Genomic DNA, 24973 nt, shown 5'->3' with positions numbered 1-24973 from the left:
AGAGTTGCCATTTACCAGTGTGGGCAACGGCTGCAGTGTGAGTCGTGGACAGAAGAGATGCAGAACACACTGGCGACAACGCAAAATATTCTACATCCAGCTCTGAGCTGAACGCATCACACAGTAGCCTTCTTACTACCACAGTATTATTGTTTTAGCTCATCTTTTGTCCCCTAATCGGAATTTTGCAATGTAATAGCTTCATTTCACCTGCAAGTGCTGGTTGGCCTATAAAATACCAGTACGTTCTTAGACTCAAGAAACATAAAACATGATATCATCTCTAGCAGAGATGAGGAAACATATGTACATGCGTTGTACAGATCGTCAACGAGGCAGGGACCAAGTTTCTCCAGCGATAGGGAGGACCCTTCTGTCGAAGTAACAAAAGCTAATTCAAAATTAGATGATTGGGAGGAAGGTGAGACACTCTCATGCCCCTGAAAAAGAAAACCATTCCTAAAATCAGATGAACATGCTAAGACAACCCATAGGATGTTGAAGGCAATGGAAAACCGCAGGATAAAGATCCTAGTGGTACCCATCGTCCCACTGTATGAATCTCACAGGCACGACAAGTCTTGGGTCCTGTTTCAAGGGTACAGGGTTGTAAGTTTGAGAACAATAAGGAGAGAATAACGAAAGTCTCTGCATTGAGAATTTGAACAGTGAATGGTTCAAATGGTTCAAATGGCTCTGAGCACTATGGGACTTAACATCTGTGGTCATCAGTCCCCTAGAACTTAGAACTACTTAAACCTAACTAACCTAAGGACCTAACACACATCCATGCCCGAGGCAGGATTCGAACCTGCGACCGTAGCAGTCGCGCGGTTCCGGACTGAGCGCCTAGAACCGCTAGACTACCGCGGCCGGCAACAGTGAATGTAAGAACTATTTATACAGAGAGTAAACTAGAAAATCTGATAAGAGAAATGAAGAATTACAACACTATTATTTGAGGACTATTTTGGGTGCAGTGGAGAGGAGTAGGAAACTTTAAATATGTAGACTATAAATTAATATTCAAAGAAGAAGAGAAAAAAGCAAATAATGTTGGATTAATGTAGAAGAAAAATCTCGAGAACAACATTAAGAAAGTTATATCACTGAATGAAAGATGGCTAGCAATAAAATTTACTGAGCATCACAGTATGAATTCTGAACAATCATTTTATATTCCAGCACCTGATACAGAGGAAGATAAAATACATCAAATATATGGACAAATAACATAAATCTCCGAAAAAATGTTAAGTGCCAATGAAAACTTACAGTATGGGGGACTGGAATAGAATAGTCGCAGAATATGGACTTTGGAAACAGGAAACAAAGTTCAAATGGTTCAAATGGCTCTGAGCACTATGGGACTTAACATCTGTGGTCATCAGTCCCCTAGAACTTAGAACTACTTAAACCTAACTAACCTAAGGACATCACACACATCCATGCCCGAGGCAGGATTCGAACCTGCGACCGTAGCAGCCGCGCGGCTCCGGACTGAGCGCCTAGAACCGCTAGACCACCGCGGCCGGCGGAAACAAAGTGTTTAAAAATTTTTAGAGTTCTGGAACCACTTTTATCTCTGGATTACACACATTTTATTGAGGAATCTTCATCGAAGACTGTATACATGGAATGCTCATAGTCATAGTGCAAGATACCAGAGAGATTTTATTATAACCAAAAGTTCGTAAACAGTATCCATATTGACACAAACGTATCTCATGCAGATGATCATAATTTGCTGGCAGCAGACATGTGAATAAAACTGAGAGTATTAAAATAAGACAGCTGGTAAGCAAATGGAATGTCGTTGAATTGAACTCTGAAGGATCTAGGGCAGGTTCTCAAAACACTGAAAAGAGAAATTGGAAAATTCAACAGAAAGTACTATTGTACCAGAAGAATGGAAGATGATTAAAATAAAATTCTGGAAGCTTTAAAAAAAGATTGGATAAGTATAGAAGGGAAAGAATATGAGTGCATAGACTGTATCAACTACATTTGGTAAAACTGATAAATGTAGAAATTGGAAGAATGAAAAAAGATAAAAAAACTGGATGGAAAGCTGAACAGTGAACTGAGAAGAGTAACAGATCAGGATAGAGAGGATTGGATGAAAAGCCAGTGGAAGGAGAATGAAAAACTGGAAAGGAAAGTTAATTAGAAGCAATACATGGAACAGTTACGTGCATAACAAACCAAGATCTAAGAAAAGTTAGCAAACAGAGTAAACTAAGTAAAAATGGAAAGATGACAGCATGCTTAGAAGAAAACAGACCAGTATGGAAGAAGTATATTGAGGAATTATATGACATACAAGAAAGTATACATAACTGAGTTTAGAGCATGAATTCGAGTGTGACAAATTGGCACATGTATCAAACACATTATGATTTGCATTGGAGAAGGCCCTTAAATATTTTTGAAAGAGGAAATTGGTGGGCTACAATAAAATACCACCCGAAGCTCTAAAAGCTTTTACAAATAGAGTAATATCCAGACCAAGCAACCCTATCAATAGAACATGGGGGAAGGACATTTGGCCTAAGAATCTGGTCAAAAGTCTTGCACTAACTTTACCAAAGAAACATAATGTCGAAGGATGCAAAGGCTACAGAATAATTAATTGCATATGGCACACTAAATAGGCCATGTATAGCCTTTTACTCAGAACTACAGAGAAGAAAATGAGGAAAAACCCGGAGGAGAGTGAATTCGAATTCAGCAAAGAGTAACAAACACGAGATGCTATTGAATGTTTGATGCTGATAGGATGAAGAATGTTAGACCTTAACAGGGATATGTACAGGAAAGATGTGTGAAAGAAGGTCATGCCAAAGATAGCAAATAGAATAGCAGCTTATGTTTTAATAAACCAGGAGACAAAACACATGGCACATGTATGACATCAGGGTCGATTAGAAAATAACGAGCAGGTGACAAAGACCATCTGTGAAACATGACGGAGATGATTTAATAATTCACAAAGTGAAATAACCTGGCAGAGGAGAACTGCACAGGGCATATTCTGTTAAAATGATAATTGAGAGTGAGAAATTTATATGGCAAGGAGAAGAAGATATCATAGCTAAAGTAAGGCAGACCAACGCCAACGAATGTCCACATTCTGCCTACGGCCATTAGCCTGAACAGAGTGTGTAGTGACTCCATTAGTTTTCTGATTCTTCAAAGCCATCAAAGAATCCATAGAGATTTGAGTAAGGGAGCCACAACTAAATCGTGACAGCGGTTACATCCTTAGCAAGGCGTGGGAACCTGCGATCACCCAGATCAAGAAGAAATATAGCGGTGCCGGCAAACCCTCCTGAACGAGAAGACCTAGGACGCAGCGCCCAGACGGCGGGAGAACGGACGCTGTACCTGGACCGCACCGACTCATAGGAAGCGCCTGAGGGAGGAGCGGGAGGGGGATTGTCCTTTATATACATGGCGCCGGCCCACCGCCGGTCAGTACATCAGCGCACCTGATGATGGCAACGTCGTCGATTGCCGAAATATTGTGTACTTTGCACACTCATACCAGACTGTTCACCCGAGATTTATTTCGTCCATTAGTTTTCTTGTTAGTACGAGATGCTCGTAGTAAAATCGTACACGACAATGAAATTATATATATTGGAGAACGACTCTGAAACGTTGTGGTTATTGACTGAAGTCAATAACGCATTTGCAACTTAGGTTCAATTACTACTCTTTTTAGCTGATTTGTTATTATCCCTGTATTCTGCTGTAATTGTAGTTTTGGAATACTCTCAATATTTTGATCACAGTGTTAGTGAGTAGGTGCTATCGTTATAAAGTCTCAATATTTACTCGTAGCTGCTTATCTTGTGTAGCTTGGTTTTAAAGTAAGTTCATGTTTTATGAGCTTGACAATACATACCGCCGTATGATCATGGCTAAAAAGCATACGTTCGTGATATCATTCACAATCAGGGACCTGTAATTATACTTGTATGCTGCAATAAGCAGCCTCCATTGTTTTCTACTCGACAATGTTACTTAATATGATAAATAATATTATTTCACTGGCAAGTATTTATTTATGGGCTATCTGTCTTCCATCTTTGTCTTCTTGGACCATAATCTTTGAACATGTTTGATCTCTGTCTTGTCCCATCACCACAATTTTTGACATATTGTGATGAACGTAAATATAGCAAATGTACTCCGAGTGTATTACGGATACATACAGTTTATGTGCTACATCACAACAAATAGCTCTTCCAAATACCCTCTTTCTTCCATCTTTCCTAAGATCATCTTTAGTCAATTCTTTGGCTATGTTCTGTGTTTGTGTGTGTGTGTGTGTGTGTGTGTGTGTGTGTTTATATAGTGTATTTCGATTAATTTGTGGTGTTATTTAGTGGTTGATTCTAAGAAATACAGTCTGCATACATTTTAGAGAGCTGTGTCATCATAGTTACACACAGTAAATAATGCAGCATTCCTCAAAACTTCATTTTGAACAGAATCTGCGATATATCTAGTTAAATGCAAAAAGAAAGCAATATTAGGCTGTTAATAAGGTCAGTTATATTTTCTGGGGTAGAACATGGTACATTACCTTTGTCGCCCCTAAAATAGTGTTTACTAACGTGAATTATTACCGCAAAACATGTAAAAATGATAGGTGGCGTCCGTCCATTCTTCCAGCCACACGTAAGAGATCCTCATATTGTTATACCAACACCATTTGCGTATTTTACACTTGGAGATTCTGTTGTACCACTTTACAATCATCATGGAAAAAATTAAGTGTGCAAATATTTCATTGGAGGGTGCATTGTGCCTAACACCAACAGCACACCTAAAAAATGGAATTAATTACATTCCTCCACTAGCTGACAGTAATGAAGACTAGTTACTGTGTGTGTGTGTGTGTGTGTGTGTGTGTGTGTGTGTGTTTGCCTGCTTAGCATAGTGTTTTCTGCAGTTTTAAGCCGGGCCAGGTTAGTTTTACTACAGCGATAATTTATGTCTAACTTGAAGTGTCAAATGTCTGTTTAGCATGTTATTTTTGTAGTTCTGGCAGAGTTTTGAGAACATTTTGAATGTTGGATTAATATTGACAGTTGACAAGCATCATACAACGACTTAGATGTGAAAAATTAGGCCCATTTGTACCTTATACCACGTGTAGTACAGAAATCAAAGTTTGCGCGTACACTAGTGCTGCTTAACCTGTCAGTTAGTGGTATAAATACTGTGTGTGTCTGTGTGTGTGTGTGTGTGTGTTTGTGTGAGTGTGTGTGACGTTCATGTATTTTAGATGTGGAAATACTACAAGATCATCCTTTATATAATTTTTTAGACAAATAGTTTTGAACATGGATCAAAAATTCAAATCGCTTAGATACTACATAGCAGCCAAGATGGCTGCTCCTGCCCAACACTGTAATTGACTGTTTAATTTTATTGCCCACTACAGTAGTACACTGTCACTGGCTTTTTGTTTTAATACTACACTTATATTGGCTGTAGAAGGGAGGGGGCCATGGGGAGAGGGCAAAAGCACAACTGGGCTATTTCCGCCATCTTGGATTTTTAAATTTTCCATCAGCGCCATCTTCCATTTTTTAAGTTTGCCACCACCGCCATCTTGCATTTTTAAATTTCCCGCACTGACATCTTAATATATTAATGATTCCTGGCGCTGCCATCTTCCATTTTTGTGTTTCTCATCACCGAAAACTTGGATTTTTTCGGTTATTGTTGCAGCAACTAGTAGCAAAAACTTGAATTATGTGCTGGAACACACATAAATACTCTACTGCAACGAATAATTTTATCATCCAGAGGTGACAATTTTTAAAGCACATAGTATCCTTTTTCTAGATTTTCCTATTCAAGCGGCTCAGGAGACCCCGTTTCACCTGGTATTACTGAACCCAAATTTCACACAGCTCATTTTACACGGAATGGAACAAACTTAAGGATAGTCCAAAAAATTTATGAAGCATTTTAAAAAAGTGCCCTAAAAGAGCAATAACATATCAAACTGGAGAGACGAGGACAGTCTTGGTTCATTACGAGATTGTTAAAATCGGTTCTACCAACCAAACGGGAAATTTCCACAATGAATTTTCACCCTACAGGGGAGTACGTGCTGATTTGGTACTCCACGGCAGGCTACCACTGTGTGCCAGATCTGGACCCAAAACTGAAACCTTTGCCTTTTGCAGGCAAGTGTTCTTCTACCCAAACGAACCAAGCCTCGTTTAACATCCACGAGGGCAAACGAATGTAGTTGACTTAGATTATGCGATGCTGAGGTAATTAAATTGGGAAATTGAGCCGGCCGTCGTGGCCGAGTGGTTCTAGGCGCTTCAGTCTGGAACCGCAAGACCGCTACGGTTGCAGGTTCGAATTCTGCCTCGGGCATGGATGTGTGTGATGTCCTTATGTTAATTAGGTTTAAGTTCCTTAGTGCTCAGAGCCATTTGAACCTTTCTTTTTTTTTGGGAAATTGGCTACTAAAAGTGATAGACGAGTTTTACTATTTGAACATAAAAAATAATGATGAAGGCCAAAGAAGAGAAGATATAAAATAGACCTTAAATAGCAAGAAAAGAATTTCTGAAAAAGGAGAATTTGTTAACATCTGCTACAAATTTGAGTCTTAGGAAGTTTTTTTTGTAAAGGTATTAGTCTGGTTTGTAGCCTTGACTGGAAGTGAAACATGGGCGATAAGCAGTTCAGACAGGAAGAGAATAAAATGGTTTGTAATGTGTTGCTACGTAAGAATACGGCAGAGAAGATGGGTAGAGAGAAAAATTAATGTGGAGGTGCTGAATTGCACAGCTTGCCAAAAACAAGGGAATTGTCAATTTGGTAACTGAAGGAAGTGTGGGAGTAAAAGCTGTAGGGGAAACCTATGCATGATTACAGAAGCAGATTCAAGTGCATGTATGTGTGGTGTCACCGCCAGACACCACACTTGCTAGGTGGTAGCCTTTAAATCGGCCGCGGTCCGTTAATATACGCCGGACCCGCGTGTCGCCACTATCAGTGATTGTACACCGAGCGCCGCCACATGGCAGGTCTAGAGAGACGTCCCAGCACTCGCCCCAGTTGTACAGCCGACTTTGCTAGCGATGGTTCACTGACAAATTACGCTCTCATTTGCCGAGACGATAGTTAGCATAGCCTTCAGCTACGTCATTAGCTACGACCTAGCAAGGCGCCATTATCATTTGCTATTTATCTTGTGATGCATGTACCGACAGACCGATGTTCACCAATTATGGATTAAAGTTAAGTATTCCAGAAGCTACGTACCTTTTTTACTAGACTCAACTCCTATAACTGTTCCAGACCTCACGCCAGCCTGCGTGAGCTTAAACGTGTGCCTTTCGGCTTCCTGTCATAGTGGCTTGGCTGTCTTGCCAAGTCAGAACAGTATGTTGCAGCAGTTATGCAGAGATGAAGAGCTTTGCACAGGATAGACTATCGTGGAAAGCTGCACTGAACCAGTCTTCAGACTGAAGGCTACACCATCAGCACACAGTTGAAGGCGAATAAACGCAGTGAGCTTCCACAGAAGAACATAGATGATGCAGGGTAGCGCTGGCTGCAATGCTCACCCCTCGATGTCGTCGTCCTCAGGGGTGATCTGCTGGGGTGGCGGCGCGCGCCCACTCGCCGAGACGTTGAGGTCGACCCGCAGGAAGCCGCGGCTGCCCGCCGTCGGGTTGGCGGGATCCTCGAGCGCCGCCCACTTGTGGAAGAACTGGTGATCTGTCCGAGACATACCATCCACAAATACCATCACAAATGACAGTGCAAGCGTACTAACCTGCACGGAGGAAGACACTCTGTGGAGCGACTGAGAGGAATAGCAGAATGAACGAATGTCATAACACGGTATTATACTCGTACTGTACGCACAGTAACCTATTGCTTCTCTGGGAGCGGAGGAATCGGTGGCAGTCGGATACTTCAGTCCGGTACGAATTGTATTCGTCCGTTCCCAAACTTGTCTAAGAAACTTTGCAGCGCGACGTAGTATATCGCAGCTGGCATTGTGAATGCAATGTTGAACCCAGTATGCTGCCTTCCCTGCGCTATGAGCACACGGAGTTTGTCGTCCCCTCCCCTCCCCCAACACAGCAGGCAAAGTGCAAAGCGGCGGTCGCATGCTTACGTTCCCAGCATCCCCGACTAAAAGTTACGTATATTCCAAAGTTATATACCATTCTCAAAAAAAAAATGGTTCAAATGGCTCTGAGCACTATGGGACTTAACATCTGAGGTCATCAGTCCCCTAGAACTTAGAACTACTTAAACCTAACTAACCTAAGGACATTACACACATCCATGCCCGACGCAGGATTCGAACCTGCGACCGTAGCGGTCGCGCGGTTTTGGACTGTAGCGCCTAGAACCGCTCGGCCACCCCGGCCGGCTACTATCTTTGTGCCCTGAAATGTAATAAAGTTTCCTTGATGCATAGGCTAGTTTACACAAGATTTTTCATTTTACATTTGCGTCCTTAAATTTAACAAAGTTTTTGTGATTTCATAATGTTACACTTATATATGCTCTACACGTTGTACTTACTACCAGAAAAGCCCTCCTGTACATATTACAAGACAGAGGTTTGGTTTTCTTTTACAATCCCCGCTGTCCCAGGAACTGAACTAAAAACAATATGGCGCACACATTTCTTTACACCGGCTGCTGATGTGATGTGCCAAAGAAAGTTATATATATACAGATACATTACTCTTCTGGAGTTACTTCAAATATAGTTCTACAGATAAATTTAATACTGGTAGACATTTAATAATTTAATGTTTTTTAAGTTTTAAATATTTTTTAAAAACTTTAAAAAGAATATTTGTGGTAAACACTCTCAAGAGTTTCTGATAAAATACATTTGGTTCACAAGGTATTTCTTGCTGTGTCTGTATTGACAGCTAACGGCACACTGGCATGTGGTAGTCAAACGGACCGTCTTTATGTGTATTTTCAGCGATCTGGCCAAATAAAACTTCTCTACTCAGAAAATTACATTTTTCAAAAATAGTTCATTCAGGCATTCTATCCACGCAAAAACAAAGAATTATGTTCAGTAGTTTTAACATTCAAAATTCCAGCACCGAGTGCATCATTCAGGCCTTTGCTAAAAGTGCTGTAGCACTGAGGAGTCGTGTATTATGCTATGAGAGTGACTCTTCGTAAGACAAACGGCAAATTCCTCTTCCAGGTTGCCGGCCGCGGTGGCCGTGCGGTTGTGGCGCTGCAGTCCGGAACCGCGGGACTGCTACGGTCGCAGGTTCGAATCCTGCCTCGGGCATGGGTGTGTGTAATGTCCTTAGGTTAGTTAGGTTTAAGTAGTTCTAAGTTCTAGGGGACTTATGACCTAAGATGTTGAGTCCCATCGTGCTCAGAGCCATTTGAACCATTTGAACCATCTTCCAGGTTATTTTTTGCTTTTCATACAAACTAGTACAGAAAGGCTTGGCGTACAGTATGGCCAACGCGTCAGAGATAGAATGATAGATTCCCGACATGTAGAATGTGAAGTGCCTCCCTCACGCTAGAATCTGAAACAATATGTCCCGTTTTGCTGTCAAAGGAATCTTCTTCAATCGTACTGTAGTGTGCAAGATAGTACCATGGTTGGATGACTTTGAGGAAACGAAGAAAGACAGCATACTACTTGGTGTCTTTCTAAATGTGGATAAGTGTATGTTTATGTCCACAGCAAAGATAAAGAATAGATTTCAAAATTTGTGGTAAAGTTTCGGCCGCGTAACATAAGTGAACTATTTACGAATAAAACAAGAACTGGCATCAAACAAAATGTACACTGACCACTAGCAGGGAAGAAAAATGGAATAAACAGGTTTACTGGAAGGTTTCTGAGAAATTGTCACGCATCTGCAAAGAAACTGGAATGAAAGACCCTAGTGTGACGTGTTATACGGTACTACTCCAATATTTGGGGCTCCTGTCAAAAAGTTGTGACAGCAGACTTCGACCCAATACGTAACATGTCGTTATAGACTAAATAAAAGTGTAACAGCGAGCCACAGAACTCCACTGATTTAATGATTAGTGAAGTTATGAGTAAGTGAGTAAATATTATCTTATTTCTCAATTTGAGAGGCCACATGAGTCATCAACGGCATACCGCTGCGTTGGCGAAGGCATTATTTTCGTCCACACACCCCCTCGCAGGCCAGCATCTTTTGTTCACCGTCACTAACGGTTATTTGCAGAGTACCGCTATCGGTTATTTGCTGCGTAGATATTCGTTGGAATTATTTCTAAACAGATCCAGCGCAGTGCGAGTAAGAAACTGTCCACAAAATCCTTCACAAGTAGTGAGAATATTTTCATTATGAAACCTATAAACAGATACGAAAGTTGGTCAGAAACTAGCGCCTCCTAATTTATTTCTTTTTAACTCTCATTCATATTACCTACATTCTGAAATAACTGTTCCCTTTTAACTTTTTCATCTGATTTTTCTTTTATTTATTACATTGGTGCATAAGTTCGGAGAGTTTTTCTTTGCATGTTGATATTCCGGTTGCTATGGGTTTATTTATCGATTTTCATTTTTATTTTTACTTCACTGTTCGAATTTGAGTTTACATGTTGTCATTTCGTCATTTGGAGATAATGAGTGGAGCTGTGGACGCTAGAAAATGGAAGGCCAAGTGGAGAAATCTGAACATTTCCGACATGTTCTTCTGTTTGAGTTCATTAGAGGGGTGACAGCAACGGACGCAGCCACAAACATTTGCACTGTGTATGGGGATAATGCCGCTGGACAGAGCACGGGAAGAAAGTAGTTTTCTCGTTTCAAGGAGGATCTTTTTGACATCAGTGACTCTCCACGTTCAGGAACACCTTCGGGTTTGATGAAGATGGTTTGAACACATTTATCCACAATAATCCACGTCATTGTACTTCGCAACTTACAAATGTGATTAACTGCGAACATTCTACCATTGTTGTTGTTGTTGTGGTCTTCAGTCCTGAGACTGGTTTGATGCAGCTCTCCATGCTACTCTATCCTGTGCAAGGTTCTTCATCTCCCAGTACCAACTGTAACCTACATCCTTCTGAATCTGCTTAGTGCATACATCTCTTGGTCTTCCTCTACGATTTTTACCCTCCACGCTGCCGACCAATACTAAATTGGTGATCCCTTGATGCCTCAGAACATGTCCTACCAACTGATCCCTTCTTCTAGTCAAGTTGTGCCACAAACTCCTCTTCTCCCCAATTCTGTTCAATACCTCCCCATTAGTTATGTGATCTACCCATCTAATCTTCAGCATGCTTCTGTAGCACCACATTCCGAAAGCTTCTATTCTCTTCTTGTCCAAACTATTTATTGTCCATGTTTCGCTTCCATACATGGCTACACTCCATACAAATACTTTCAGGAACGACTTCCTGACACTTAAATCTATACTCGATATCAACAAATTTCTCTTCTTCAGAAACACTTTCCTTGCCATTGCCAGTCTACATTTTATATCCTCTCTACTTCGACCATCATCAGTTATTTTTCTCCCCAAATAGCAGAACTCCTTTACTACTTTAAGTGTCTCATTTCCTAATCTAATTCCCTCAGCATCACCCGACTTAATTCGACTACATTCCATTATCCTCGTTTTGCTTTTGTTGATGTTCATCTTATATCCTCCTTTCAAGACACTGTGCATTCCGTTCAACTGCTCTTCCAAGTCCTTTGCTGTCTATGACAGAATTACAATGTCATCGGCGAACCTCAAAGTTTTTTTAAATGGTTCAAATGGCTCTGAGCACTATGGGACTTAACATCTATGGTCATCAGTCCCCTAGAACTTAGAACTACTTAAACCTAACTAACCTAAGGACATCACACAACACCCAGTCATCACGAGGTAGAGAAAATCCCTGTACCCGCCGGGAATCGAACCCGGGAACCCGGGCGTGGGAAGCGAGAACGCTACCGCACGACCACGAGCTGCGGACAAAGTTTTTTATTTCTTCTCCATGGATTTTAATAACTACTCCGAATTTTTCTTTTGTTTCCTTTACTGTTTGCTCAATATACAGATTGAATAACATCGTGGAGAGGCTACAATCCTGTCTCACTTCCTTTTCAACCACTGCATCCCTTTGATGTCCTTTGACTCATAACTGCATTCTCATTTCTGTACAAATTGTAAATAGCCTTTCACTCCCTGTATTTTACGCCTGCCATCTTCATTCTACCATAGTGCAACATTTGTATGCAGTGGGGAAGGTTCAAAAACCGGGTACCGTATGCCCTAAGCCTAAATCACGAAAAATCAGTAGGTGGCCATATGTGCATCTCTGCTTACTTGTCATCGGCTGGCTCGTGAACAACACCGACAATGTCCACCCTGCATCTTTACAGGTGGAGAGAAATGTTGTCTTTATGGTTACTGACGAAAAGAAGGGACTGGTTGAGCCCAAACAAATCAGTAACTCCCCGTACAAAGACTTCTGCGCATCCACAAAAGAGCGTTATGCATCTGGTGAAACAGAGACAGTACTACGAATTGCTTCCCGGAGGTGTAACCATCACTGCTGACATTTATTATCAACAACTGAGACGTCTTGTAGACGGAATCCAAGAACAACGACCAGGAAGACTGCGTGAAGTGATAATACTCCGCAATAAGGCCCGCTTGCACTCTGTTAGACGGATAGAAAACAATATACGGAAGTTGGCTCTGAAAGTCATTCGGCATCCACTTCATTCACCTGATCTGTCGCCCACAGATTTTCACCTTTTCCGTCCTTTCTCGAAGAACCTTCAAGGAACTGCCTTCCTAGATGAAAATGCGTTCCGAAAATGGCTCAACCAGTTGTTCGTCTCAAAACTACGTGATTTCTACAGCACTGAATCGAAAAGTTACCCCAGCGTCGGCAGGCTGTCTTAAATAATGAAGGAGAATATATTATTGATGACGAAATTCCCTGTTATGTGTATCTGTTGTGTTTATTAAATTTATGGAAAAACGCTGCCGTGCGGCAGAGCTACCGGCAGATAAGGCCTGCGCGAATCAGGAAAGGTCCAGCTCTGGGAAAGGATATATTGACTTCGCATTTACAGCTGTAATTTGGCTAATAATATAGGGACAAAGCTTTTTGATTTGCCTTCGTAGTTCCCAATTGATATCTAGTATTTCAGAATATTCCTAATATATATATATATATATATATATATATATATATATATATATATATATATATATATATATATATATGTATATACAGGGTGGTCCCGAATTCATGGTACAAACTTTAATGGTAGGTACAGGACATTGTAACAAGGATTTATTGTATAGGAATGTATAGTCGCAGGTGACGCGGTGAGGCGTAAACAGGGGAAAGAGAAATGGAGTGATCGGTTGGTGTCACTGCCGGTAGAGGGCAGTAGATGAACATGATGTATCGCAGTAGGGACAAGCGCCATTCACAATTGTGCTGCCGTAGACGATGGGTGACTTTACGTATGCAGAAAAAGCAGACATGCATTACATGTACGGCCGTGCAAATGGTAACGCCAGAGCTGCGTTACGAATGTATCGCGCGGAGTATCCTAATCGACGAATGCCGGATCATAGAATTTTTCAACGGTTACATCGTCAACTTTGTGAAACAGGTACGTTCGACGTCAACAGACATGACGCTGGTCGATTAAGAGCTGTACGCACTCCAAGACTGGAAGAACGCATCTTGAACATAGTGGCTGATAGACCCGAGTCAAGCACAAGAACTGTTGCGCGTGACGTACATGTGAGTCATCAGACTGTATGCAGAGTGTTAAATGAAAATCGCTTACACCCCTTCCATTTTCAAAAAGTACAAGCATTGAATCCGGCAGATTATCCTCTTCGCGTGAACTTCTGCCAGTGGTTGTTGCAGCAATGTGCGTTGCAGCCGGATTTCGTAGGTCATGTGCTATTTACAGATGAAGCGACATTTTCACGCGAGGGTGTCTTTAATGCGCACAATTCCCATGTGTGGGCAACAGATAATCCACATGCAACGCGTCCACATGCGTATCAACAACGTTTCGGTATTAATGTGTGGGCTGGTATTGTGAACGACTTTTTGATTGGGCCATACTTACTACCCACGCGACTCTGTGGCGAAAGCTATCGTATTTTTCTGCAAGAAGTGTTACCAGAACTGCTGCAAGATGTTCCGCTCGCCATTCGTAACCGCATGTGGTTTCAGCACGATGGAGCGCCAGCACACTTCAGCACTGCTGTACGGAATTACCTGAATGCCACGTTTGGTGCTAGATGGATTGGGCGTGGTGGACCAGTCCCTTGGCCACCCCGATCTCCTGATTTCTCTTGCCTCGATTACTTTTTATGGGGACATCTTAAGAGTCTTGTTTATGAGACTCCAGTTGACTCAGATGAGGATCTCGTTGCTCGCATATCTGTAGCTGCTGCAGGTGTGCGTGAAATACCAGGCATCTTTGAACGTGTACGCCAATCGCTGCACCGACGCTGTCAAGCATGTATCGCTCATGGTGGACGCAATTTTGAACACTTACTGTAAACATGACACTTGTCAACAACGATTTCAATAAAATCTTTCGTTTTCCTTTCGGCCGTTATTTCCCCTGTTTACGCCTCACCGCGTCACCTGGGACTATACATTCCTATACAATATATCCTTGTTACAATGTCCTGCACCTACCATTAAAGTTTGTACCATGAATTCGGGACCACCCTGTATATATGTATATATATATAAGGTGGTATCCGAAAGAACAGATACAATTAGTGACCATGCAGCTTGTTAGAATGAAATTACAATGAAATGAATACCCCTAGCTGCATACAGGCGTTAATATAAGTCAACGTGGACAGTTGAAAATGTGTGCTCCCACCAGGACTGGAACACCAGATCTCCTACTTACGTGGCAGATGCTCTATCCATATGAGCCACCGAGGACACAGAGGATACTCCGACTGCAGGGACTTTTCTCTTGCACGCCTCCCGTGAGACCCACAATCCCAACTTATTGCCCCACACTATATTCATAGTGCCCCTGTCCATTATACTCATTACTCGCGGCTTTTTGCCGATTCCCGTAAGACTTCGGGAACTATTTGTGCACCCACACAGAAGAGGATGGTCAAATGGCCGGTGAGCCTTATATATATATATATATATATATATATATATATATATATATATATATATATATATATATATATATATATATATATATAAGCAGGAGATCCCGGGTTCGAGTCCCTGTCGGGCACACATTTTCAACTGTTCCCGTTGTCTTATATCAATGCCTGTATGCTGCTAGGAGTATTCATTCCATTGTAAGAATATTCCTAAATTATATCCTTAAATATGTTATTGAAGCATGGACAAAAATGCTGTACAGTTAATATAAATACTACTTTCTTCAATGCTAATCAACAAGTAGACAAGTGATTAATACTGTCTTGCGATCATCCCTCTGCGCGTTACTATACGAGTGGACATCGTGACACACTTCTGCTGTGCTAGGGATGGGGGATGGTATTACTGTGTTGGATTGTAGACATACATGAGGAACAGTTGTCCGCCCCGGTAGCTGACTGGTCAGCGCGACAGGCTGTAAATCCTAAGACCCCAGGTTCGATTCCCGGCTGGGTCGGAGATTTTTCTCCGCTCAGGGACTGGGTGTTGTGTTGTCCTAATCATCATCATTTCATCCCCATCGACGCGCAATTCGCTGAAGTGGCGTCAAATCGAAAGACTTGCACCGGGCGAGAGGTCTACCCGACGGGAGGCCCTCGTCACACGACATTATTATTATTATTAGGAACAGTCAGCTGGTGAAACTTACATCGATAAATCCACTAATACCATTTCACAGGCATTACTCCCACTGCAGCTGTTGCCACCTTCGCTACCAGAGCTACAGTGCTATAAACCCGCAGCCTAAGTGATTGATAACCTCAGAACCTACAGAAAAAATCAGTATATACCTGCTCTGAAACTGTATCGCCCATACTGTACTACATCTACCTAGCCGCTAGCTCTAGCATATTCAAAAAGAACATGTCTGCATGCACCGTGGACCATAACATAACCGATAACGCTCCAAGAAGGTTTTGTCGCAATTTTTGTTACGGCTGCTTTGTAGACTGCTTCCATATGCTATCATTCAGTTCTCTCCTCTATTGAGATGATACAAAAATTCAAAACATAGACACAAGTCTTCGTGGAAAGAAATATGCCTGACTACTAAATTGGTATAATTTAAAAGAGAAAAATGGTTCAAATGGCTCTAAGCACTATGGGACTTAACATCTGAGGACATCAGTCCCCTAGACTTAGAACTACTTAAACCTAACTAACCTAAGGACATCAGACACATCGATGCCCGAGGCAGGATTCAAACCTGCGACCGCAGCAGCAGCGCGGTTCCGGACTGGAGCGCCTGGAACCGCTCGGCCACAGCGGCCGGCCTTAAAAGAGACAACGAATATCATAGAATGATAAATAAATTTGTCTTATTGACTGGGTAGCTTACACAATGATGCATGGCATGGCATTAATTCTTGCTCTACGTCCCAAACATACGAATATTCAAAATACGCACAAGGATAAATAAAAGAGTGGACTATGATTTACAATACTTGTGGGTAAATAATTTGGTGATTATACCAGGCTGTTTCCAAACTGTAGCCACATCGAGTCGGCTTAGGCCTAGGAGTTTGCGACGGCGCAAGGGCCCTCTGTCTGCCAGTACCTGCAAAACAGGAATCCAGTGCATCACTTACGTAAGCTGACACTCATCGAGCTTTTCCTATTACGTGCGACATGTAGCTAGAAAAGGCTATACTTTTATGGAAGCTTACTTCAATCGCTTTGGTAATATTAAACTACAGAAGAGTTTAAAATTGAGACAAGAATTGTGAACTGTAGCTAAATAATTGTTATCAAAAATATTATTATTGAAATATTCTTTAAATTTGCAATACAGCTATTTCTGACTCAAAAGAGATGGAGCTTTCGCCATATCATCTGAGGATCTTAGATATTTTTAAATTAGGCATAAGAAATTTGCTTCTACGATGTATTTCGTTGTTTGTCAAGGGGCTAATGCACTGGCAGGAAGGTTATTTGCAGAGACGAGACATAATCTTTATGGCCTAGGATCTACAGGGATACGAGTTGGTACAGACCAGCTCAGTACTAGATGTTACTGTTCAACGAATGCCGTTTTCTACTCGAGTGTAAACTGTATGTTGCTTAGACGTAACGCCGGCTTGCTTTTCATCGCTCCAAAACACTTTCACAGAAGTAATTTGTGTGTCTGGCTCGGGGAGAGGGGTGGTGAAAGGTATTGTCCGTCTGTGTGTCGCGGATTGGCAGTTCTTAAACGTGGACAAATAGATTTATCCGTCAGGGTGATGGAAGTACTTGTTCCTAATACGTATAATACTGACACGCTTCCATATCCACGGTAGCTGCAAATAACTTCCTTCGTCAATATTTAGCCGCCAAGGAGAGCATATATGACGGTGTAAAGTTCAAGATCGCCAGATCGCAAGGTAGTGTCCTAAGTGAAAATAAACGTTTCTCTGAAATATGTCATGGATTGCGGATAAATGATGTTGATATCGATAACCCTGTTGGACGGGTACATTAACTTTTGTAGCCCTTCAATGCAATTCCAAAGCAGGCATGTGTCAGTAGCCCATCCCTCGCCACCATTAAAAATACCGAATTCCGTATCTTCCATCTCATCCACACATCCTCTCCACCACAGCTGTGTCGAAACTACCTCATTTCGTGTCCCATATCCAGCACTCTGGTGACGTTATTTTCCTATCCCTATCCTATTTCCTCCAGAAAACCCAATGCCTTCTCCAGATCCATCTCAACGTTTATCTCCATGATACAAGCAGACTCCTCAAAATAAAGTTTTCCAGAACCGAAGCAATAACTATATGACGAATCACCGTCAGTTTACGACTCCATTACTTTTACTTAGACGTTTGCAACAACCCTATCACTTTATCTAGTACACTATAATATCTCAGACTAACTCTTGAGCACCAACTTTCTTGCAAACCCTCTTAATAAACATCCACAAGAAAGCCTGCAACTAAATGAAACTACCAACTGATAAAACATAGCGACTGCACACTACACAAAGCTTATGACTGTACGACCCCGGATGACTCTTGGCTCAAGGGGACACGGAAGTCAATATTTATCCCTATTCTGCCAATGCTATTTTGCCCTTTGAATAGGTACACTTTTCAAAAGAACTATTATGGATAAAACAATTAAATTTTTACTGCATATATATAACATATATGCCTTAATTTACAAGTAAAATGAACATAATACCTCTTATGGTTTTGAAGAAAAAATTCTTCTTTCACTAGTAAAATTTAACTTTTTGTACATTAATTATTATAAAACAGTTTCTGATTGATTAGTGGTTCTCAATTTACTTGTAATAGCTTATTACCATCTGCAGTACAAATTGACCAATTTTCATGTTTCTAACCCCATTAGTTTTCCAAATAATGGAAGTAAAAAAATGTAGCTTTGAGAACAATCCATTTAATGTTTAATATTGTAATTCTAGTATAGTTATTGATGAGAATTACTTACCACTAATATTTTCCTGCACTATACTGAGCATCATCTGAATCATACTGATTTTCTTTTCTACTCTTGGTCCCTATTCTTTTCTGTCTGGCTTCTTTTGTGCATTTTAGATTAGCAATATCTGCTTTTCTGATTCTCTCTTTAACTATTTGCACCAAGGATTTTACAGTATTTCCACCAGATTTTATGCCCAATAATTCCAAAACATCCAGTTTTCTAATTACACCATCATTGAAGCATAAAATAGCATCATAAACACCAAATTTGAGGGTTGTAAGCTGAACAGATACAGTATTCGGTAACCGGTTCCAAATGACAGAACTCACATATTCATTTAAATTTTGAGTTTTCCCATGGAGACATTTCTTCAACAAGGTATCTTTACAAAGGTCTCTAAATAGGGGTTTAATTTTATTCATTAGTGATGCAGGTAAAGAATGTTTGTGGTCATATCTGGCACTTGTCCTGTACTTGCACCAAGTGTCAGGATCGTTCGGGCAAAGACCGGCACAGGATTTTCATTTGTGGAAAGCTTATGGGAAAGATATACCATGTAGCTTTTTTCATGTTTTCTGAATTCCCTACATTTCTTCTTATGGACAAGCCACGGATACCAAGTTTCAGGCATTACCTCTCACCAGAACAACGCAGTAGCTGACGGCCTGCACTGAACGATCGAGAGCAGCGACGTTTGCGTAAAGTTGTCAGTGCTAAGAGACAAGTATATCGATAGTAGATACAGGGTAGAAAGCATTCAAAGGATAAAACAATAGAAGCATGAAATAATATACAAGGAGTAAAAGAATGCTGTGCATTATCTCTGAATGGCGCAAAAGGAAGGCGTGGCATTTAAATGCCAGACTGCACAGAGCGTCAGGAAAACCACCATATCTCACTAAAACATATTCGTATTTATATAAACCAAAAACTGTTTCACGCAGGAAAGACCAGGCATTTCAAATATGTTAAAATCTAAACATAGAATTTTTGAAGCCCACTTGCCTTCCGTCTCCCCTTAACATGAAAGCGGAGCGGAGCATAGCACAGCAGCGAGGTTGTCTTAGCAACCACAGCTAGCACCCAACACAAGGCGAACGGCCGCAGGTAAAAAGGGTGGAACAGCCGAACGGGTTCGGACGTTGCACGGCGGGATTGGAACACTTGTACGGGGTGACACTTCTAGGAAGCCTGAGGCTCTTGCTGGGACAAGCTTCTTTCCGCAGGTACTAAGAAGTCTAGCAGTACAGCACAACGTGCTGTAGTCTACGATATGTGTTTCTAAGAATTATTTTAATACATGCTGAAATGATGCAAGACTGCGACCAATCACTTTTATTTGAATAGTCTTTTTCGTCTCATTCAGTTTCAGACTGGTTTTCCCGCCTTCATATGGAGGGAGAATGAATGGAGGTATCAGCCTGCCATTGGCCTGTATTTCCCCGGCAAAGTTGTGTATTAGGTATCCATCCACACAGATTCTGATTCTAAGAACCTCTCAAGGGGAATGGCGCGATGGTTCTCTAGAAAAGGCAGGGCCTTTAAGATGTACTTCTCGGTCTCCATTAGCAAATATTTTGCAAATTTCAAGAGACATTCATCATCCGATTTTGTGTCGTTTCCGGAAAACACCACGAGGAGCTAGTCTCTTTTCATCCCCCACTAAATTCATCTGAAAAACTGCTAACGAGGATGACGTGCATTAAACTACTTTCCAATAATTACATAATTTCGAATGGTTGTTATGTTTTCTTCTGCACTGTTACTTCCGTGAATAGGCCATAAAATAAAAAAATGATTTTAATTTTGGGTCAGTTGGAGTGTTTTGTTAAGCCTCTGTGATATTCACGTCAGTCTTAACTGCCGACTTGTTTCTTCTTTTCCAATTGAAATTTAAAATTAATCGATCAAACTGGTAGCCTGGTACTCTGCGCCGACTCAAAAAAGTTTTACTTATGTGTAAACATTTGGAGGAACTTTTGATGTTAATGTATTTATCTCTCAGTTCCATCCTCTTGAGACGAAATAGTGGTTCAATTAGTTCAAATGGCTCTCAGCACTATGGGACTTAACATCTGAGGTCATATAAAGACAATCATCATACGACATTGTCAGGAGAAGATGTGCTAGAGCTGAGCACATGTGATAGCGTATTTCTTCGTTTTCGTTATAGGCAGGAACAAAGCCGCAACACAGAACTTGTTTTCACGAACATCGATTAAAATGATAACTGCAACCAGTAAACCGTGTTTCAGAAAATAAAACTTCTAGTAGATTGGATGATAACAATTTTGAAGTCCATCATGAGAAACACAGACATCCATATAGACAAGTTGGTTATAATGGCTTCAAAAAAATCATCGTATCTTGTTTATTTCCCGTAGCAAAGCGCAATGAAACAGCTGGAATAGTGTTTGTTTCCTACCAGACCTCGTAACATGGGTGTGGAGTATAAAGGGGTACTGTCCAAAATGTTTCCCCGTACGCTGGAACGTTCCGTTCACAAAGAATAAGTTATAGCCTGATAAACGCAGTTTTCCCTTTCCGCTGGCAAATATCAATATTCTCTCATTCGGTTCCTTGCTGTCATCTGCAAGTAAAAAATTGCTGCCATCATTCATCAGTAATTTATTAGCTTGAGAGAATATTCATCCAGAATCGGTCAGATCTTATGTAGTTCCAATATGTTTTCTCCTAGTGCGATGCAGCGATTGTTTCGCAGTTCTATGTGATGCTAATGTTCTACTAAGTATTGGCCTCGACTGAAAAGTACACTAACGAAATTTTAGTATCTGTTTCTTTTGCACGCTTTTTTGCGCTTATTTCACAATTTTGGCACTATTTGTGCTTCACCTGTAACACAAATATGGCTACCTTCGACTAAAATTATATTGTTTTTAGGAGACAGTCTTCCTTTGTATTCATTCTTTATAAAATTTACACAACGGTATTAAGTTACATCTTCTTTGTTGGTACAGTCCACTGTATACCGATGCCCATTGTTATTCAATAAAGTCTTCCCTTTGGTGATTTCGGTAAACTTCATCTCCATAAGACAAGAAACACTACTTGCCTATCAGAGATCAGCTGCAGCATTGAACTCTGGGAGGAAGCCACGTACCACAGCCGTCTGTCAATAAAATGGTGCGCGGACTACTTCTTGACCATCTTGTTCTAAGGTTCACTACACTCGTTCGCAGCGGCTCGGAGAAGCCACTGGACCTATCTAATAATTGAGGATGTGAAATCGTGCGCTCCGACGTCACGAGTTCAATGCAGCGTTGCACACTACTGGCTAAACTCTGATTATTAATTGAAATTCATAAACGATATGTCAGTCTGGAGGCGAACTCTAAAGTGAACACTTACTAGGATAATTTATCTAGAACTTAACTGAATTCAGAGTAGCGACGATTCTGATTAATACTACTCATTTAATTTGACCAGAAGTAAATGTACTCCACAATCATATGAATCGTGACGCCAGCAAGTACTGCCCTTGTCTTAAATGTATTTGTATTTAGATATTGAGATATTTCTGTGTCATATTAAGCAGTACGTAATTTGATTCAGACAGGCGACAAATTAAATTGGCCATAATAGAGGGAGACTCATTTCGGTATGGTTAATTTCCGTACAAGCAATGTATTTCCAGGAGTTTTGGGAACCAGGATGATGCAAAACTTTTTTTGATGTGTGTATTTTATTCTAGTATATAAGGTTATTTCGGCATTATTGCCTTCTTCATTACATCTGAATACAATCGTATTTAATTATAATTTACATAATATGTAATCAACAAATATTATATATATATATATATAATTTACATATTATATAATTTATAGATTCTATATTATGTAAATTATGCATAAATGCGATAGTTTTCAGATGTACTGACGAAGGCAATAAAGCCGAAATAATCTTACATACTAATATAAGGCATCGAACAGCAAAACCGTCTACCCATTCTCTGCATCATGTCCTACTGCAACAAAACGATTCCGTCGTCTTACATACACTTATCTCGCGGACGACAGCGAAAAGTATGAGTCGAAGGGTAGAGGAACGGTTGCAAGTCATGATAAAGTTATGATGAATAATAAACACAATTCGAACATGCTGACCGTACTCCCAACCATAGAGATGGAAGGATGTAGTGGTAAGCAAACACAGAAAAGGGCTTCATAATTGACGCCAGGTCTTAGAAGCCGTGACCCTTTTGTTATAATAAATAAACAAACATCGTCTGAATGACAACTTTTTGTTTACCGACAACTGATTTCAATCTGCGCTGAAAATCATCTTCAGGCCTGGCGCCGCAAAGTGTAGTTAATTTCACATAACGTTGACTAACTGCACTTCGTGGCGTCAGGCCTGAAGATGATCTGCAGCGCAGACTGAAACCAGTTGTCAGTAAATAAAAAGTTGCGAGCCAGGCGGTGTTTGTTTATTTCTTACAGAAACAGACACTGCCCTGTGGTCTACAGATGTGTTTTTCCATAAAAGGACCCGCCACCATGGAATTATTGCAATGCAACTATGTCCGTATACCATATTTAAAGTAAATGTTTCTTTAAACTGATCAGAAACAAGTTTTGCACCATCTGAAAATCTGACTTCAAGGGGAGCAGGAACTGGAAGAATAAGCCTTATAGAACTGAAGGAAATTGCTTCATTGCGAAATGACATAGCTCATATTTGTTGAGAGGTCGGTGACAGGATCGACTCGTCCACATATAACTGGCGAAACATCTGGCCCACAACATATGCTGCCTGACTGGCCACACAAAGTCTTCTGTCAAAAGATTCTAAACATTTCGCCCCGCTCATACGGGTTCAGTAAACATTAGCTACAGATCAAATGGTAACTTAATACGTAAAACCTCTGTTTATTAACATGACCATAGCTGAAACCATTAACATCTTGCAGAAGTAAATACCGCCAGATATCTGAGAATTGGAGCAACTGTACTTGTCTTCTACATATTTTAGTTGGCAGGTCAAATTTTATGAGCTGACAGACGGAGTGGCATTGGGTTCCCCTCCCCCTCCCCGCCCCCCTGTCCTTCACCTGTAACAGCTGCCGTATTCGCGGATGCATTCAAACAGCGTTAAGGTTCCCGCCGCTGCGCATACGTTGTTGGCTGAGATAGACGGCACGTTCGTCACGTGGCCACAAGGAGAAGCAGAACTAAGGAGACTTCATTAGCACCTCAACAGTTTAAATAAAATTATGCAGTTCACGCTAGAAATGGAAAACAACGGAAGGATTCCTTTTCTGAATATAAAATGCTACAGGGCATCTAGTGGCAAACTAAGTCACAAATTGTACAGGAAACCAACGCACGCCAAGTGATATTTACATGTGGTGTCTCCCCACCATCCAACACAATATAACGCTGGACTATATATACTGACAGTCCAATAACACCCGATTAACGACACTGACACCCTCCAACACGAACTGAACGAACTCCGGACAACATTCCTCGCGAATGGCTATAGCAACAAGGATATACAGTGACCTATGAGGTACAGTAAAGATAAAACAGATGAAAGAACAGGACAACTTGCGTATGAGTTCAACGTCCCTCTGCAGGAAAACACTCCTCCTGAGAACAGCTTTCAACTTGCTATTGCCTATCAGTCATCTACCAAGTAACGCGAGCAATAGCCCACCGTATGCCAGCCTCCCATCCATAGCAATGTTTACTTCAAATTATCCAATGGCGTCCCAGAAATGACTTTGATAGGCACCTGAGAACCGAAATCGACAGTACCTATGGGAAGACTTTCACCAGAATACAGAAGTTAGTCGCCCTGAAGAGCACCGCTGAAAATTCGGTCGAAACGTCGACGTTTTGATACTTTCAAAGTTACGTAAAGACGCTGCTTAATATGCATAATGATTTTATGCAAAACGATAATAATTTAATTCTGTGTATCCTCGTGAGTAAAAGTTAAAACAATGATAAATTTTCAGAGGCTATCAACAGTTGACGGTTACGTGTATAAATGTGAAATATTATTACTTATATAACAATTGGATTTCGACATGTTTGAGATGTTTTTGATCCATGGTCTGCAGTTGCTGGATCTGATTCATAAGAAATTAAAATTAATCGCTGCATTACCTATCCCATATTAAGAACAGGATGGAGAGAACCAATAATTTTTTGAGTTCTGGAAAACCAAAGTACAAAACTGCTGAGTACGGTTCTGTTCGATAGGTGTTATTCCCAAAAACCAGACGTTTTACATCTAGTCGGGCTAAGGTATGAGCACCTTTAGATAAACTGCCATGTTTTCT

The 24973-nt window shown here is 40.9% G+C and overlaps 1 protein-coding gene across 1 annotated transcript in view; it reads right to left on the bottom strand.

Moving 5' to 3' along the window:
* LOC126103083 (otoferlin-like) overlaps positions 1 to 24973 on the bottom strand; it is a 189455-nt gene that overhangs the window by 146800 nt on the left and 17682 nt on the right. The window contains exon 3 of the mRNA XM_049912329.1: positions 7614 to 7825. Within this exon, the coding sequence (XP_049768286.1) occupies positions 7614 to 7825 (212 nt within the window). The remainder of the gene's footprint in view (positions 1 to 7613; positions 7826 to 24973) is intronic.

The sequence above is a fragment of the Schistocerca cancellata genome, chromosome 1 (genome assembly GCF_023864275.1).
Source record: "Schistocerca cancellata isolate TAMUIC-IGC-003103 chromosome 1, iqSchCanc2.1, whole genome shotgun sequence".
NCBI classification, from domain to species: Eukaryota; Metazoa; Arthropoda; class Insecta; order Orthoptera; family Acrididae; genus Schistocerca; species Schistocerca cancellata.
Note: the sequence above shows the minus strand (reverse complement) of the source record. Positions and strands in the feature narration are given on the sequence as shown.